At 47.5% G+C, this 17,338-nt stretch overlaps 1 protein-coding gene across 1 annotated transcript in view; it reads right to left on the bottom strand.

Moving 5' to 3' along the window:
* Positions 1 to 483: 483 nt before the first annotated feature.
* Positions 484 to 17,338, bottom strand: part of arrb1 (arrestin, beta 1) — a 114,918-nt gene continuing 98,063 nt past the window's right edge. The window contains exons 7-16 of the mRNA XM_068033050.1: positions 16,201 to 16,268; positions 10,861 to 10,996; positions 9,487 to 9,571; positions 8,749 to 8,821; positions 8,140 to 8,277; positions 7,470 to 7,553; positions 6,280 to 6,303; positions 2,715 to 2,785; positions 1,643 to 1,694; positions 484 to 596 (exon numbers count right to left, since the gene is read on the bottom strand). Of these exons, the coding sequence (XP_067889151.1) occupies positions 485 to 596; positions 1,643 to 1,694; positions 2,715 to 2,785; positions 6,280 to 6,303; positions 7,470 to 7,553; positions 8,140 to 8,277; positions 8,749 to 8,821; positions 9,487 to 9,571; positions 10,861 to 10,996; positions 16,201 to 16,268 (843 nt within the window). The 3' untranslated portion in view covers position 484. The remainder of the gene's footprint in view (positions 597 to 1,642; positions 1,695 to 2,714; positions 2,786 to 6,279; positions 6,304 to 7,469; positions 7,554 to 8,139; positions 8,278 to 8,748; positions 8,822 to 9,486; positions 9,572 to 10,860; positions 10,997 to 16,200; positions 16,269 to 17,338) is intronic.

Raw genomic sequence — 17,338 nt, 5'->3', positions numbered from 1 at the left:
AACCTCAGGTCTGTTGGCCTAAATGATGAGAGTGGAGTTGGGTTGCCAGCTCTGTTTGGGTGTATTCCTGGAGGCTGACCTCCCAACAGCCCTACACATTTCCAATAGTTCTGCAGCTAATAAACAAAAATGTTGAAAGAAAATGTTTAAAGGTCCCTGTGATATTTCACCCTTGGTGTGTTGTTGCCAGCAGTGTCCTGGAGATTAATCTTCAGGGCAATCTTGGACAGATTGGCAACCCGCAGTGGGGGGCCCTGAGGTCTGGGGCCTACCAAAGGCTTCACTCCTGAAAAGGCTGTGAACGAACTGACATCATCATTGTACCAGTCTACTGTTTGGAGCCTATGAGTTTTAGGCCCGAGATTATCCAGAAGCCTCAGTTGTTTTGTTTTATAACAAAAACAAAGAGGAAAATAAACGAACAACAGCAGCTTTTCATGTACAAAAAATCACCACGGTTTGCAGCGATTCAAGGTCAGGTGTTTTATCGGTCATTGAGCTGTGGGGAATTAACTCCATCTTCATCTTCATCATTGTCGTCCTTCAATCCTTTCAGCCTCTGGCGTGCAAAATCCTCAAAGACAATATCGTCGTCACTGGAAATGGTAGAGGATGCAAAGTGAATGAGTGGGCCTTTAAATACTAAACAATATTACACCGAATGGAGCCTGTCACTTTCATTTTACTGATTGGAAGACTGAACAGATTGGGGCTAACTTCTCTCGGAATGAGGTTGACTGAGAGGTGACCAGATGGAGTTTTTTTAAGATTATCAAAGAGTTTTGATATGCCTGACTTAGAGACGATGTTTCTACCTGTTGGGAATGTTGGAAAGTTAACAGACCATCGATATAAAAGTCACCGATAAATCCTAAAACTAATAACGTGGAATTCAGAAGAAATCTTTTTAAGATGACAAAGGGGTTTTTGATAGGGTAGATGTAGGGAGGATATTTCCACTTGTGGGGGAGACCAGAACTAGGGGTCATCAATATAATCACCAGTAAATCCAATAAGGAGTTCAGGAGAAACTCCTTTACCCAGAGAGTGGTGTGAATGCGGAACTCGCTACCACAGGGAGTGGTTGAGGTGAATAGTATCAATACATTTAAGGGAAAGCTGGATAAACAACTGAGGGAGAAAGGAGTAGAAGGATATGTTGAGAGGATGAGATGAAGAGGGATGGGAGGAGGCTCATGTGGAGCATAAATACTGGCACGGATCAGTTGGGCCGAATGGCCTGTTTCTGTGCCTTAATATTCTTTGCTTGTCTTTCTTGCTTCAATATATTCAAGGTATTTCACCATGTTTTACATCGAGCTCCCACCATTGGTCTTGCCAGGAATTGTATTATGTCACACAAAGCAGGAGAGTCAGGAGTTTAATCCCTGGTCACGCCGCAGTTAGTTGATAGGCTCCTCGAGTGGCAACTGGACAAATGTGTGAATGTGGGACTTATCCCAACCCGGGGAAGGAGGGAAGGCCAGGGAATGTTGCAGCAGGAAACAAGGTGCATTTTCCTGTAAGCAAAGTCAGGGCAATGAGGAAATGACAGGGAGACTGAGAGAGACACACACACACAATGCTGAGCGAGGACATGCAAGGACACACTGTCAGTTACATGCTGAAATGAAGGACCTACTTGGTGTCAAATTCGATCAGATTGGTGTCTATGGGAACCTCATTCTCAGCAACTGTAACAGTAAGAACATTCACAGATCAGGATGGTGTTGAAAGCTGATCGCATCTTGCCCTTAGTTCAGCTTGAATCTGCTGAAACAGACCATGAGATACCATCGCCCTTATCTCCCCCTCTCTCCAATTCCTTCCGCTCCATCCCTCCCTCCCCACCCTCCCCCTACCTCCCCTTCCCCCCAACCTCCCTCCCTTTCCTCTCTTGTCACCTTCCACTTTCCCCACCTCCCTCCCCTTCTCCCCAACCTGACCCCCCTTCTCCACCCTCCCTTTCCCCTCCCACCAAACTCCCACCCACCCCTTTCCTCCCTCCCCCGCTTTTCCCCCACCTCCCTCCCTCCCTTCTCCTTCCTCCACCTACCACACTCTGGTCTGCTGATGACTGAATATCCGCTACTTCCTAAGAGGGACTGATCTTTTACTAGGAACTGGAACTTTTAAAAGAGTTTCATATCCAGTTATAGTCTATTACAAGTTAGCATAGAATTGTTCATTGTACAAACTACTATCCCTCAACCATTCTGCCTTCCCTGCCCCTCCCCCCCAGCTCCCACCCAACCTCTCCTCACTTGCCCCAACTTCCATCACTCCCTTCTTCCTTCCCTTCCTCCACCTCCCACCTCCCTTGTTCCCACCTCCTCCCATTCCCCCACCCATCTCCCTCCTTCCCTTAGTCATTAAGTATATTCAAGACAAAGGTCGATAGTTTTTTGGACACTAAGGAAATGAAGGGGTATGGGGATAAGATGTTGTTGTTGTAAATAATCAGCCATGATCTAGGGGCCGAAAGGTTAAGTCCAGCTCCTCGTTCTCAAAATCTCCTTATGTGGTTCAGTGTCAATTAGTGTCTGATAGTTGCTCCAGTGGAGCACCTTGGGAATATTTTACTGATTTAAAGGCGCTATATGAATGCAGGCTGTTGTATCTTTAGTGGCTGCATTTCAAAGTGTGTTTTTCAGCTTTTATTTGCAGACTGCACCAGTGGCAGTTTTACTCTACATGAGGGTTTGTCTTCTTACCTTCTCTGTAAAGTGGCTCCTCCTCCGGTTTTGCGTGCATCAAAGTAAAAGGCAGCTCTACGATCACATCGCTGAAAGACAAGTGGAAGCAGATCATTTGGAGACGTGAAAGTGTTTGTAAAGTCCTCGCTCACCTGCTGTTGCCAGCGTCCCTCTGTATATCTGTATAGGGGCCATTTTGCAGCGTCACCAGCAGGACTGACCCCTCCCCCACACTGAGGGCGGAGGACGCCAGTTCAATAGAGGCCGCAGTCTGGGGGGTGTGGGGGTCATCGAGACCAGAAGCTCAAAGCCTCAATGATGGGCATTGAAGGCCGCAGCTGCGGCCCAAATGATCCACCTGGAGGGGTTTCCCCTCCGCTTCGAGGGGCCTAATGACCAAGGTCCTGATAATTCTTTATCTGGATCCTCACTTCCCAGAGTGCCTACATGTTGAGGCACCTTCAGGGTCCCCGACCTGCCTCAGCAGCGCCGACCTCTCCCGGTGGGGCTGCCAAGGCCCCAGAGCTTCCGGCCTCCTTACTACCACAGCGCGCATGGAGGTGGCCAATTAGGAGGCCACCTCCCGGAAGATTACTGAACAACTGCAGCAAGTGTGGGCTCAGGGTCCCCATTAGGGCCTTATGTCGGGATCCTGAAGCTAGTGGGAGAATCCGTCCCATAGAGCCACATATAGAAACAGAAAGAGAAAGATAGAGACAGAGACAGGGGAAATAGAGATAGACATATATATATATATATATATATATATACATAGAGAGAGAGACAGAGGCAGAGAGTGAGAAATAGACAGAGATGGGGAGACAGACAAATGGAGACATAGAAAGAGACAGAGGCACAGACTGAGGGACAGAGACAGGAAGAAACAGAGACAGAGAGAAAATGACCCAAAAGTTCTCCCATTCCTTTCAAAAAGGAATAGGATAACGAGTCATTGGACCATTTATGGCACAGAAGGAGGCCATTCAGCCCATCAAGTCCATGTTGGCTCTCTGCAGAGCAATCCAGTCAGCCCCACTGCCTGCTCTATTCCCGTAGCCCTGCAGATTTATTTCCTCAAGAACCGATCCAATTTCCTTTTGAAATCATTGATCATCTCCGCTTCCACCACCCTCGTGGGCAGCGAGTTCCAGGTCATTACCACTCGCTATGTAAAAATGTTTATCCTCACATTCCCCCTGTATCTCTTGCCCAAAACCTTCAATCCGTGTCCCCCGAGTCCTTGTACAATCAGGTAATGTGAACAGATTTTCTTTCTGTACCTTACCTAAACCTGACAAAATTGTAATAGAGAAGGCGATAGAGAGAGGGAGAGAGACAGAGACCCAGATAGAGAGAGACATCATTTTAAGTATCAAGATGGTGAGTCTCCATCTCGGGCAGTACTGAGGGAGTGCTGCACTGTCAGAAGGTCAGTACAGAGGAAGTGCTGCACTGTCAGAGGGTCAGTACTGAGGGAGTGCTGCTCTGTCAGAGGGTTAATGCTGAGGGAGTACTGCTCTGTCGGAGTGTCAGTACTGAGGGAGTGCTGCTCTGTCAGAGGGTTAATACTGAGGGAGTGCTGCTCTGTCAGAGGGTCAGTACTGAGAGAGTGCTGCACTGTCGGAGGGTTAGTACTGAGGGAGTGGTGCTCTGTTGGAGGGTCAGTACTGAGGGAGTGCTGCTCTGTCAGAGGGTCAGTACTGAGGGAGTGCTGCACTGTCGGAGGGTTAGTACTGAGGGAGTGCTGCTCTGTCAGAGGGTCAGTACTGAGTGAGTGCTGCTCTGTCAGAGGGTCAGTACTGAGGGAGTGCTGCTCTGTTGGAGGGTCAGTACTGAGGGAGTGCTGCTCTGTCGGAGGGTCAGTACTGAGGGAGTGCTGCACTGTCGGGGGGTCAGTACTGAGGGAGTGGTGCTCTGTTGGAGGTGCCATCTTTTGGATGAGACATTAAACCTCACTCAGGTGGATGTAAACGATCCCAGGGCCACTATTTGCAGAACAGCAGGGGAGTCTTGCCCCCTGCACCCCCTCCTCCACCTGGTGCCTTGACCAATTTTATCCCTGAATGAACAGCAAGCATTGTAACTGAGATGCAGGCGAGTCACCACTGAGAAAGTTGGCACATAGCCAAGCACTGTTGCTGATGCTCGGATTGTTTTATCTTGTACTTTGAATGAAAGAGAAAAACAGAATAAAGAACAAAATTTTGGACTTGTGTTCACTGTCGGAGCACTGGTTAATGAGTAGGCATTTGGTAAGTGGCAAAACCCATTTGGCTGAAACTAAGGAAATGAGTCATTCAACATCACACAGTTTGAAAAATCAGGGGACCTTATTAGCACCAGATACAATTGACAGAGAACAAGGTATCGGGATTTCCTTGAGCTGTTAATGTCAATGGCCCCTGAGAGCTGCACCATCCGGGCAAGTGGAGAGTATTCCATCACACTCATGACTTGTGCCTTAGATGGTGGTAGATGGTGGACAGGCTTTGGGGAGTCAGTAAGTGAGTTGACTGTGTGTGTAACTCTCAGGGGCACACAGTCCTTCCCTACAATACCCTGGGACTCTCTCTAGTTCTTCCCAGTGTGACGTAGCACATGCAAAATCCCATCGAGTAGGGCCAATGGTCTTGGAGTCATAGAGTCTTTTGGCCATTCCGCCCGTCATTTCCATGCTGGCTTTCTGCAGATCAATCCAGTCAGTCCCACTCCTCTGTGCTATCCCCATAGCCCTGCAAGTCTATTTCTCTCACGTGCCCATCCAATTTCCTTTTGATATCATGGATCATCTCCGCTTCAACCAACCCTGTGGGCAGCGAGTTCCCAGTCATTACGACTCACTGCATAAAAAAAGTTCTTCCTCACATTCCCCCTGCATCTCTTCCCCAAAATTTAAAATCTGTGTCCACTATCCTTGCAATGGGGACAGATTTTCTTTGCCCACCTTATGTAGACGTGCCCTAATCTATCAATCTCCCCTCAATCTCCTTTGATCTGGGGGATCAACCCCAGCTTCTCCAACCTAACCTTGCAGCTAAACTCCCCCATCCCTGGAACCATTCTGGTAAATCTCCTCTGCACCCTCTCAAGGACCCTCCCATCCTTCCTGAAGTGGAAGATTATTTGCAAGGTGCTCATTCTGATCCTATCCGAGAATCAGAGAATCTCATAGTGCAGGAGCAGATCATTTGGCCCACCATGTCTGTGCTATCCCCTTTGAAAAAAGCTGCCCAATTAGTCCCACTCTACCCTTTCTCCTTCAAGTAGTTAGTCCAATTCCATGCTAACTCATTGACTGTCACTGGACTTTTTACCATCCCTTTTACAATGTCGCCCCTTGTCTGTTCACCACCACCTCGGCTGTAGATCATGACACCTCTAACCTCACTGCTGTGAATCTCTCAGTACCATGCCAGGCAGTCAGTCGCACTCTAAGCCAGTGCCACAGCTACAATTGCTTCTCCAGAGCACAATGCATGCATTAATGGGGAGGGAGATATGTAACACTCTTGTGCCAACTGCGAGATGAGGTGAAATAGCTCATGGGCAACGGGCTGTGATTGTTAAAAGCTTCACCATTTACCTTGTGGCAAGATCTCCCAAAATGCTGGCGTTAAAATAAAGAGCGAGAGAGAGATTTGATTAACAAGCCAGCAGCTTGGTTATTGAAGGAAACACGCGCCATACAAACAGGGAAATCAAAACGATCAAACATTATTCCACCATTAATTCAACTTACTGCTCTAACTGAAGCTAAGTACAGCGTCAGCCATGGCTTAACGGGGCGCACTCTTACCTCTGAGTCAGAAGGTCCCGGGTGCCAGTCTCCTTCCAGAGAATTGAGCCTGTAATCTGGGCTGACACTATTAGTGGAGTGCTGCACAGTCAGAGGTGCTGACTTTCAGACGCGATGTTAAACCGAGCTCCTGTCTGCTCTCTCAGGTAATATAAGAGGTATGCTATTTCGAAACTGAGTTATCCTCGTTGTCCCGGCCTAATATTTATCCCTCAACCAAAATCACTAAAAGCAGATAATGTGGTCATTATCCCATTGCTGCCTGTGGGATCTTGCTCTGTGTAAATTGTTGAGTTTCCTACACCTCACATTGGCTGTAAAGCACTTTGCAATGTCCTGAGCTGGTGAACGGTGCTGTATAAAGCATGCGGTGTGCCCAAGATAAGAGTGAGGCAGGTGAGCTGCAGCAAGGCAATGGTTAGTGCCAAAGGTGAGAAGGGTTAACTCCTGGGATGGTTATCCCACAGGAGAAACCCATTGGGTCAGCACCTGTCAGTGAGGGGACAGGAGGGACTCCATGGGTCAGTGATGAGACAGGAGACAGCCTATAGGTCAGTAAGCTATTCAGCCATCCCAACCATCCACGATTCTGGCTCATCCAATATACACTTTCAATCCATCGGTCACTAGATATAGGAACTCATCCTGATTTCCACCCTGTCCTTCCCACAATCACTACCCCAGGGGTACTGAGGCAAATACTAGCAGCCTCCATCAGCACGTTGACAGAGGTCAAATCATTCAGAACGGTTCAGAGACAAAACCTTGGGCTGTAGGGCCCAAGACCACATTGGGAGGAGAGTCTGCTCACTAAGACTATTGAGGATGGTCTATCATTGTCTTTTATATTCCCCACAAGGCTCAATTGTGATTCATTAGTACACAATTTCCTCTTTCTACCAATCCAACTGCAATACCTAAAAATGAAACACCTCATTAAAATAGCTTGCACTGTGTAATGAAATCTCTACACTTACCCTCCTCTAGAAACCACCAACTTCACTTTGACTTTGTAAGACACCATGATGCCCAGAATCTCCTTGTTAGCTCCATCTCTTAGTCTACAGAGAAAAAGACATGATCAAGGTCAATGGCAGAACTCACCTCCTCGACTCACTCCAGTAACATTTAGGGGAAAGAACAAGGATTGAACGTGCTCTCTCCGCACGGGATTTGTGGGATCAGCAACACTGACAGTTCACCGATCAGTTTCACCATTTGCTCCTTAGGCAGCACCTTCCAAACCCGCGACCTCTACCACCTAGAAGGACAAGGACAGCAGATGCATGGGATCACAACCATCTGCAACTTCCCCTCCAAGTCACACACCATCCTGACTTGGAACTGTATCGCCGTTCCTTCACTGTGGCTGGGTCAAAATCCTGGAACTCCCTTCCTAACAGCACTGTGGGTGTAACTGCACCCACATGGACTGCAGATGTTCAAGAAGGCAGCTCACCGCCACCTTTTCAAGGGCAATTAAGGATGGGCAATAAATGCTGGCCTAGTCAGCGATGCCCACATCCCATGAACAAATAAAAAAAAACTTTTCAAAATCAATGTAAGTCTTTTATTGTTTTAAACATTGATGTAGAAATACCTACTAAAAACCCTACATGGTGATAAATGAATATTCAATGTGCTTACAGGGTGCTGGAAGCTAGGTTGGTGTCCTCATGCTTGAGTTTCCCATCCAGGGCCAGGCCGCGTTTCTCTCGGTTATTAGCTAGGTATGGCGTCAGGGTGTAAACCTTGCAAAACGTAGAGCTTGGAGCCACAATGTCGCTGGAGACGGGGAGACAGAGAGAAAGGTAAGTCAAACAAAGCTAAACCGGGAGAAAGCCATCACCTTCCAACAGGGTAACTAGGGACTGGTCAGGACTGGGATGGAACATCATTGGTCTAATCCCCCAATGCAGGTCTGGTTTAGTCCAGTTCAGTGCGGTCCAGAGGGGAGAAGTTTTTTCACTCAGCGTTGCTGGAATCCAGAAAGTTCTAACTGAAAAGGTGGTGGAAGCTGATTGCATAAATAATTTTCAAAGGGAGTTGGACAGATATTTGAGGATGATAAACTTACAGGGTTACAGACAGAAAGTTGGGGGTGGAAGCGGTTGGGGGGGGTGGGTGGGGGGCAGTTATTGGGACTAAGCACGATTGCTCTTTCAAACAGCCAGCACAACGATGAGCCAAACGGCCTCCTTCTGTGCCGTGTTCCTGTGATTCTATGATTGCAAAGAGTGGAGATGCTGTACTCACTCAACTTCCGCCGTGGCAACAGGGCACTTGTACTGAGCTGTGTTAAACAGGCAGATGTCTGCGTACTGGCGAACTGCAAAACAAGAGAGGCGTGTTCAAGAAACGAAGGATCAGGCAAACGGCAGCTTTGGGCATTTGGTGCGATCAAACAACCCAGCTTCAGCTTGCGGACTTAATCTGCTCTGATTCGTGCTTTGCTTTTCTTGAGTTTACACTCACTTTCTGTGCTAAACCTGGTCAGATTCCAGAGGCACTGACAGCATACACTTGTGACGTGCCTCAATCTCAGGGTCTGGGTTAAAGCTGTGAGTGTTGGCACATTGTTGCAAAGTAGAGGAAGAGTTCACAACTGAACTCCCTCTTCCATTCACAACTGAAGCCCCTCTTCCACTCACAACTGAAGCCCCTCTTCCACTCATAACTGAACTCCCTCTTCCACTCACAACTGAACCCTGGCCTCTACTCACAACTCGGGCCTACTCTAATCATACAAATGAATCATCACCTCTTTACTCATGTACTCTAAATCCCACTGATAAATCCAAAATGCTAATCATGTACACATTACATTTTCACAGCAGATCTATGTCAGAAACACAGTTCTGTTCCCTTCAGTGACATAACTGATGAGGTGCTACACTCGTCTGTTAAAACTTGAGGAAAATGATCCAACTCTCATCGAAATATTAAGGGTCACGGGAGCTGAGATATAATTAGCATTCCCTGCAGGTTACCTACCTGCGATCTTTAGCTTCTTAACTGTCTTGTTGGTGTTATTGGTCACGTGAACATTGACATTTATTGGTTCCCCATGATAATAAATCTGGAACATCAAAATTTTCACAAGTTTCAAAACACAAAGCCCTCTGAGATATGGAATCATCATCACACAGGCCAGCCACCATGATTATCAGTTTCAAAGTGCATTCTCCACATTAAAACTATTATTTGACAGCCTCCATTCAACAACTTAAATACATGTTTCAATCTGGGGTTTACAGTTTACACACTCGATAACGCACAGTTCCCCCATTCCACCTGCCTCTGACATTCTAATCAACATGGAAATCACCTACTGACAGCACAGAGCATAAAACCCCAGACTACATCTAAAAACGCATACCCAGGAGTAAGTTACAGGCTGGAATCTATTTGAGGGGTTCGGGTGGTTTATATATAGAACAACAGATACTTGGAAGTGCGTTACAGGCTGGAATATAATCGAGGGGTTCGGGGGTTTTATGTATTGAATCACAGATACCTGAGAGTGAGCTGCAGACTGGAATCTAATCAAGGAGTTTGTGAAGTGTATATATAGAATAATAGATACCTGGGAGCGAGTTATAATCTGGAATCCAATGAAGGAGTTTGGTGTGGTTTGTATATAGAATAGCAGTTACCCAGAAATGAGTTACAGGCTTGTATCTAATCAAGGGGTTTGGGGTGGTTTATATATAGAATAATAGATACCCAGGAGTGAGTTACAGGCAGGAATTTAATCAAGGGGTTCAGGGGTTTCTATATAGAATTAATGATACCCAGGAGGGAGTTACAGATTGGAATCTAAACGAGGGGCTCAAAGGGTTTATATATAGAATAACAGATACCTGGGCGTGAGTTACAGGCTGGTATCTAATCAAGGAGTTCAGGTTTATATATAGAATAACAGATACCTTGGCGTGAGTTACAGGCGGGAATCTATTCAAGGGGTTCTGGTGGTTTATATGTAGGATAACAGATCCCCAGGAGGGAGTTACAGACTGGAATCTAATCGAGGGGCTCAAAGGGTTTATATATAGAATAATAGATACCTGGGCGTGAGTTACAGGCTGGTATCTAATTGAGGAGTTCGGGTTTATATATAGAATAACAGATACCCGGGAGTGAGTTACAGACAGGAATTTAATCAAGGGGTTCTGGTGGTTTATATGTAGGATAACAGATACCCGGGAGCTAATATAAATTGACTTTGGGATGAGATTAATGGACATTTTTGAAAGGGAGTCAGAAATCAGACCACCTGCGTTAAAGCTGCCCTTTCTTATCTCTGAGCCATGTCTTTGTCCCTCCCCTGCCCCTCACCATCCACTCAACCACCCCACAGTCTCTCACCTCTTTGTCCAGTGATGCCTCTAGGTGGAGGGGCTTGTCTGACATGAGGAACTGCCTGGTGGTCTCGGCCATGGGCTGTGGGCCAGGTTTCTCCGGTGCATACTGGACCTTACGAATGACCAACCTCACTGAGTTCCTGCCAGCAGAGTTTATGAAGTGTATCACAAGATTCGTCCTGTATACTCAGTGATAACTGTCAGAAGCTTAGAACAATCCACAGACATAGGGGCAGGAGTGTTTTCTTCAAGGTGCGAGGGAATGAGGAATAATTTGGAGGCAAGTGGGGTGGGGGAATAGTCCCCCTTGAGAGTTCACTAGAGTCACCTTCCCTCCCTGACACATTCAATATGAAAGCAAGACCATGCTGAACCTTTTCAAATCACTGGCTTGGCCCCAGCTGGTTTATTGTGTCCAGTTTTGGGCACCACTCTTTAGGAAGGATGTAAGGTCCTTGGAGAGGCTGCAGAAGAGATTTAGCAAAATGAAACCAGGGATGAGGGACTTTAGTTAATGTGGAGAGACTGGAGAAGCTGGGTTTGTTCTCCTTAGAGCAGAGAAGGTTAAGGGGAGATTTGATAGAGGTGTTCAGAAGTGAGGGGCTTTGATAGAGCAAGCAGCATAGAGGTAATATCAGTGGAACAGTAATCCAGAGACTCTGACTAATACTCCAGACACACGAGTTCAAATCCCACACGGCAGCTGAGGGAATTTAAATTCAATAATTAATAAATCTGGAATAAAATACTAGTCTCAGTAATAATGATTATGAAATGACCAGATTGTTATAAAAACCCATCTGGTTCACTAACGTCCTTTAGGGAAGGAAATCTGCTGTCCTTACCCGGTCTGGCCTACATGTGACTCCAGACCCACAGCAATGTGTTGACTCTTAACTGCCCTCTGAAATGGCCGAGCAAAACACTCAGTTGTGTGAAGCCGCTACAGAAAAGTCAAAGAAGAATAAAACCGGACAGATCAGCCAGCATTTATGAGGCACAGAACATAACAAAGGCACACACTGCCCAATCGACTCTGCGAAGTCCTCCTCACTAACATCTGGTGGCTTTGTGCCAAAATTGGGAAAGCTGTCCTACACACAGAATCATACCTTACAGACAATGCCCCAGACTCCTCCATCACCATCTCTGGGTATGTCCTGTCCCACTGGCAGGACAGACCCACCAGAGGTACTGGCACTGTGGTGTACAGTTGGAAGGGAGTGTCCCTGGGAGTCCTCAAAGTTGACTCGGGCCCCATGTAGTCAAACACAGGCATGGAAACCTCCTGCTAATTACCACCTACCGCCCCTCCCCTCGGCTGATGAATCAGTGCTCCTCCATTTTGAACACCATTTGGAAGGAAGCACTGAGGGTGGCACAGGCACAAAATGTACTCTGGGTGGGGGACTTCAATGCCACCACAGTCTGTAACCTCATGGCCCGTCATATCGCCCACTGCACCATTACCATCAAGCCGGGGGACCAACCTCGAGTGCAGGAGGGCATGCCAGGAGCAGCACCAGGCATGCTTAAAAATGAGGTGTCAGCCTGGTGAAGCTACAACACAGGACTACATGCATACTAAACAATGGAAGCAGCATGCAGTAGACAGGGCTAAAGCCTGGCTCGGGTATAAAATTTAAACCCGACCCAGGCCCGACCCGACCCAGGCACTGGCACGACCCGACCACAGCCAACCCAAACCCAACCTGAGCCCAAGTCCTTGAACTTTTTTCGCGCCTGACCCACAATCCTTCATCCGTTCCGGCAGCAGGCTATTCCTGCAGATGGAGTTGTGGGGAATCATGGGTAAGCCTGATCCCATGATTTACCGGAGGCAGCACCGTCCAGCCCGACCCGACCCCGAATGCTGGACTCAGAATATAGACCCGCCAGACAGGTACCCGACACATTGGCGGGTCTAGTCGGGTTCGGGTCTGGTAGCCAAGTATTAGATGGGACTGAGTGATCCCACAACCAACAATCAGATCAAAGTTCTGCACTCCTGCCACATCCAGTCGTGAATGGTAGTGGAAAATTAAACAACCAACTGGAGGAGGAGGCTCCACAAATATCCCCATCCTCAATGATGGGGAAGCCCAGCACATCAATGCGAAAGATAAGGCAGAAGCATTTGCAACAATCTTCAGCCAGAAGTGTCGCGTGGATGATCCATCTCGGCCTCCTCCTGAAGTCTCCACCATCACAGATGCCAGTCTTCAGCAAATCTGATTCACTGCACACGATATCAAGAAACAGCTGAAGGCACTGGATACAGAGAAGGCTATGGCCCTGGGTAAACCCCGCTGTAGTACTGAAGACTTGCACTCCAGAACTTGCCAGTTCTTTGATGCCATACTAGGTCAAATGCTGCCTTGATGTCAAGGGCAGTCACTCTCACCTCACCTCTTGAGTTCAGCTCTTTTGTCCATGTTTGGACCAAGGCTGTAATGAGGTCAGGAACTGAGTGGCCCTGGCGGAACCCAAACTGAGCGTCACTGAGCAGGTTGCCGTTGTTGGCACTTGATAGCACTGTAGGTGACACCTTCCATCACTTTGCAGATGATCAAGAGTAAGCGATAGGGCAGTAATTGGCCAGGTTGGATTTGTCCTTTTTTTTTTATGGACAGGACATACCTGGGCAATTTTCCATATTGTCATTTGGTGCCAGTGTAGTAGCAGTACTGGAACAGCTTGGCTATGGGCCTGGCAAGTTCTGGAGTGCAAGTCTTCAGTACTACAGCCGGGAAGTTCCCTACAGTGCTATCAAGTGCCAACAACGGCAACCTGCTCAGTGACGCTCAGTTTGGGTTCCGCCAGGGCCACTCAGTTCCTGACCTCATTACAGCCTTGGTCCAAACATGGACAAAAGAGCTGAACTCAAGAGGTGAGGTGAGAGTGACTGCCCTTGACATCAAGGCAGCATTTGACCGAGTATGGCATCAAAGAACCCTAACAAAACTGGAGTCAATGGGAATCGGGGGAAAACTCCCTGCTGGTTGGAGTCATACCTAGCGCAAAGGAAGATGGTTGTGACAGCTGGAGGTTAATCATCTCAGCCCCAGGACATCACTGCAGGAGTTCCTCAGGGCAGTGTGCTAGGCCCAAATATTTTCAGCTGCTTCAACAATGACATTGCCTCCATCATAAAGTCAAAAGTGGGGATGTTCGTTGATGATTGCACAATGTTCAGCACCATTCGCGACTCCTCTGATACTGAAGCAGCCCGTGTCCAGATGCAGTAAGACCTGGACTTATCCAGGCTTGGGCTGATAAGTGGCAAGTAACTTCAAACCACACAGGTGCTAGTCAATGACCATCTCAAACAAGAGAGAATCTAACCACCTGACATTCAACTGCATTACCATCGCTGAAACCCCACCATCAACATCCTGGGGGTCACCACTGACCAGAAACTGAACTGGGCTAACCAGATAAATACTGTGGCTACAAGAGCAGGTCAGAGGCTGGGAATTTTTTTTCTTTTATTCATTCAAGGGATGTGGGCGTCACTGGCCAGGCCAGCATTTATTGCCCATCCCTAATTGCCCTTCAGAAGGTGGTGGTGAGCTGCCTTCTTGAACTGCTGCAGTCCATGTGGGGTAGAAACACTCACAGTGCTGTTAGGAAGGGAGTTCCAGGATTTTGACCCAGCAACAGTGAGGGAACGGCGATATAGTTCCAAGTCAGGATGGTATATGACTTGGAGGGGAACTTGCAGGTGGTGGTGTTCCCATGCATCCGCTGCCCTTGTCTTTCTAGGTGGTAGAGGTTGCGGGTTTGGAAGGTGCTGTCTAAGGAGCCTTGGTGAGTTGCTGCAGTGCATCTTGTAGATGGTACACACTGCTGCCACTGTGCGTCAGTGGTGGAGGGAGTGAAAGCTTGTCGATGGGGTGCCAATCAAGCGGGCTGCTTTGTCCTGGATGGTGTCGAGCTTCTTGAGTGTTGTTGCAGCTGCACCCATCCAGGCAAGTGGAGAGTATTCCATCACACTCCTGACTTGTGTCTTGTAGATGGTGGACAGGCTTTGAGGAGTCAGGAGGTGAGTTACTCACCGCAGGATGCCTAGCCTCTGACCTGCTCTTGAAGCCACAGTATTTGTATGGCTACTCCAATTCAGTTTCTGGTAAATGGTAAGCCCCAGGATGTTGATAGTGGGGGATTCAGTGATTGTAATGTCATTAAATGTCAAGGGGAGATGGTTAGATTGTCTCTTGTTGGAGATGGCCATTGCCTGGCACTTGTGTGGCGCAAATGTTATTGTGGTGGGTAACTCACCTCTTGACTCCTCAAAGCCTGTCCACCATCTACAAGGCACAAGTCATTAGTGCGATGGAATACTCTCCACTTGCCTGGATGGTTGCAGCTCCAACAACACTCAAGATACTCGACACCATCCAAGACAAGCAGCCCACTTGATCGGCAGCCATCCACCACCTTAAACATTCACCCCCTTCATCACCAGTGCACTGTGGCAGCAGTGTGTACCATCTACAAGATGCACTGCAGCAACTCACCAAGGCTCCATTGACAGCACCTTCCAAACTCGCGACCTCTACCACCTAGAAGGACAAGGGCAGCAGATGCATGAGAACACCACCACCTGCAAGTTCCCCTCCAAGCCAGACACCAACCTGACTTAGAACTATATCATCATTCCTTCACTGTCAATGGGTCAAAAGCCTGGAACTCCCTCCTTAACAGCACTGTGGGTGTACCTGCACCAGATGGACTGCAGCTCACCACCACCTTCTCAAGGGCAAGTAGAGATGGGCAATAAATGCCGACCTGGCCAGCGATGTCAGCAACCCATGAAAGAATTAAATAAACTGTTACCTCTGGCAAGTGGGTGGGTAACAAGAGGCCATACATTTCAAATGATTGGTAAAGAACTAGAGGGGAAATGAGAACAATTGTCTTCACTCCGACAGTTGTTAAGATTTGGAACGCACTGCCGGCTCGGGAGGTGAAATCAGATTCCAAAGGAATTTTCAAAAGGCAATTAGACATGGACCTGAAGAGGATAAATTTGCAGGATTACAGGGAATGGCAGGGGGGAGTGGGATTAATTGGATAGCTCTTTCAAAGAGTCAGCATAGGGACGATGAGTCGATAGAATCTGACAGCAAAGAAGGAGACCTATGTAAATGGTAGGGAGGGGACTGAGTCCCTGTGGGCTGTCTCTCCTGTCCATTTACGATGCCACTGCTTCCCATAGTGTGGGTTTATTTGAACATTCAGTTGCTAGGCGGAACAATGAGTGAGAGCCAATCAGCACCTTCCTTTACATCTTGCCCCCTGGTTTCCTTTTTCACAGCGAATGAAGAAAAGAGGGCTGTACCTTTTGTGAATTTTCTCTTCCAGGTTTTCAGCGCAGAATGTTTTCACCTCAAAGTCCACACCACAAGCCTTGAGAAGATAGAGAGGGAAACTCCCAGTGAATATAAGCAGATGGAAGCTACGTTCAAAGCAAATGCAACAAGACAGTCTGTTCGTGTGACCAGGGCAATGAGAGTGAAGAGGGATCATCATTCCCAATCCGTACAGGGGCTGATTCCTTTAGAAAGGCATGAATTGGTGCCAGGACCAGCATTTACATGGAATCTAATAGAGAGAAGTGTGAGGTGATGCATTTTGGCAGAAGAGATAGGGAGAGGCAATATATGCTTAATAACACCGTTCTAAAGAGTGTGCAGGAACAGAGAGACCTGGGGGTGCATGTGCATTGATCTTTGAAGGTGGCGGGACATATTGAGAGAGTGATTAGCAAAGCACATGGGATCTTGGGCTTCATAAATGGAGGCATTGAGTGCAAAAGCAGGGAAGTTATGCTAAACCTTTATAAAGCTCTGGTTAGGCCACAGTTAAACTATTGCATCCAGTTCTGGTTACCACACTTCAGGAAGGATGTGAGGGTCCTTGAGAGGGTGAAGAGGAGATTTACCAGAATGGTCCAGGGATGGGGGGACTTTAGCTACAAGGTTAGGTTGAAGAAGATGGGGTTGTTCTCCTTGGAGCAAAGGAGATTGAGGGGAGATTTGACAGAGGTGTACAAGGTTATTACAGGCTTGGATAAGGTAGACAAAGAACATCTGTTCCCATTAACTGATGGTACAAGGACACAGATTAAAGGTTTTGGGCAAGAGATGCAGGGGGAATGTGAGCAAGAACTTTTTTACACAGCGAGTGGTAATGACCTGGAACTCACTGCCTACGAGGGTGGTGGAAGTGGAGACGATCAATGATTTCAAAAGGAAATTGGATGGACACTTGAAGGAAATAAACCTGCAGGGCTTTGGGATCAAGTAGGGAATGGGAGTGACTGGATTGCCCTACTGAGAGTGGCATGAGCCAAATGACTGTCACTCCATGACGTAAACCATTTGCACTCAACAATAAAAAGAACGATTTCCAAATTTGTGGCTGACACCAAGTTAGAGGGTTGGAGTTAATACAGAGAAGGACTGCAAGAAAATATG

Source organism: Heterodontus francisci, chromosome 6, assembly GCF_036365525.1.
Source record: "Heterodontus francisci isolate sHetFra1 chromosome 6, sHetFra1.hap1, whole genome shotgun sequence".
Classification (NCBI taxonomy): domain Eukaryota; kingdom Metazoa; phylum Chordata; class Chondrichthyes; order Heterodontiformes; family Heterodontidae; genus Heterodontus; species Heterodontus francisci.
Note: the sequence above shows the minus strand (reverse complement) of the source record. Positions and strands in the feature narration are given on the sequence as shown.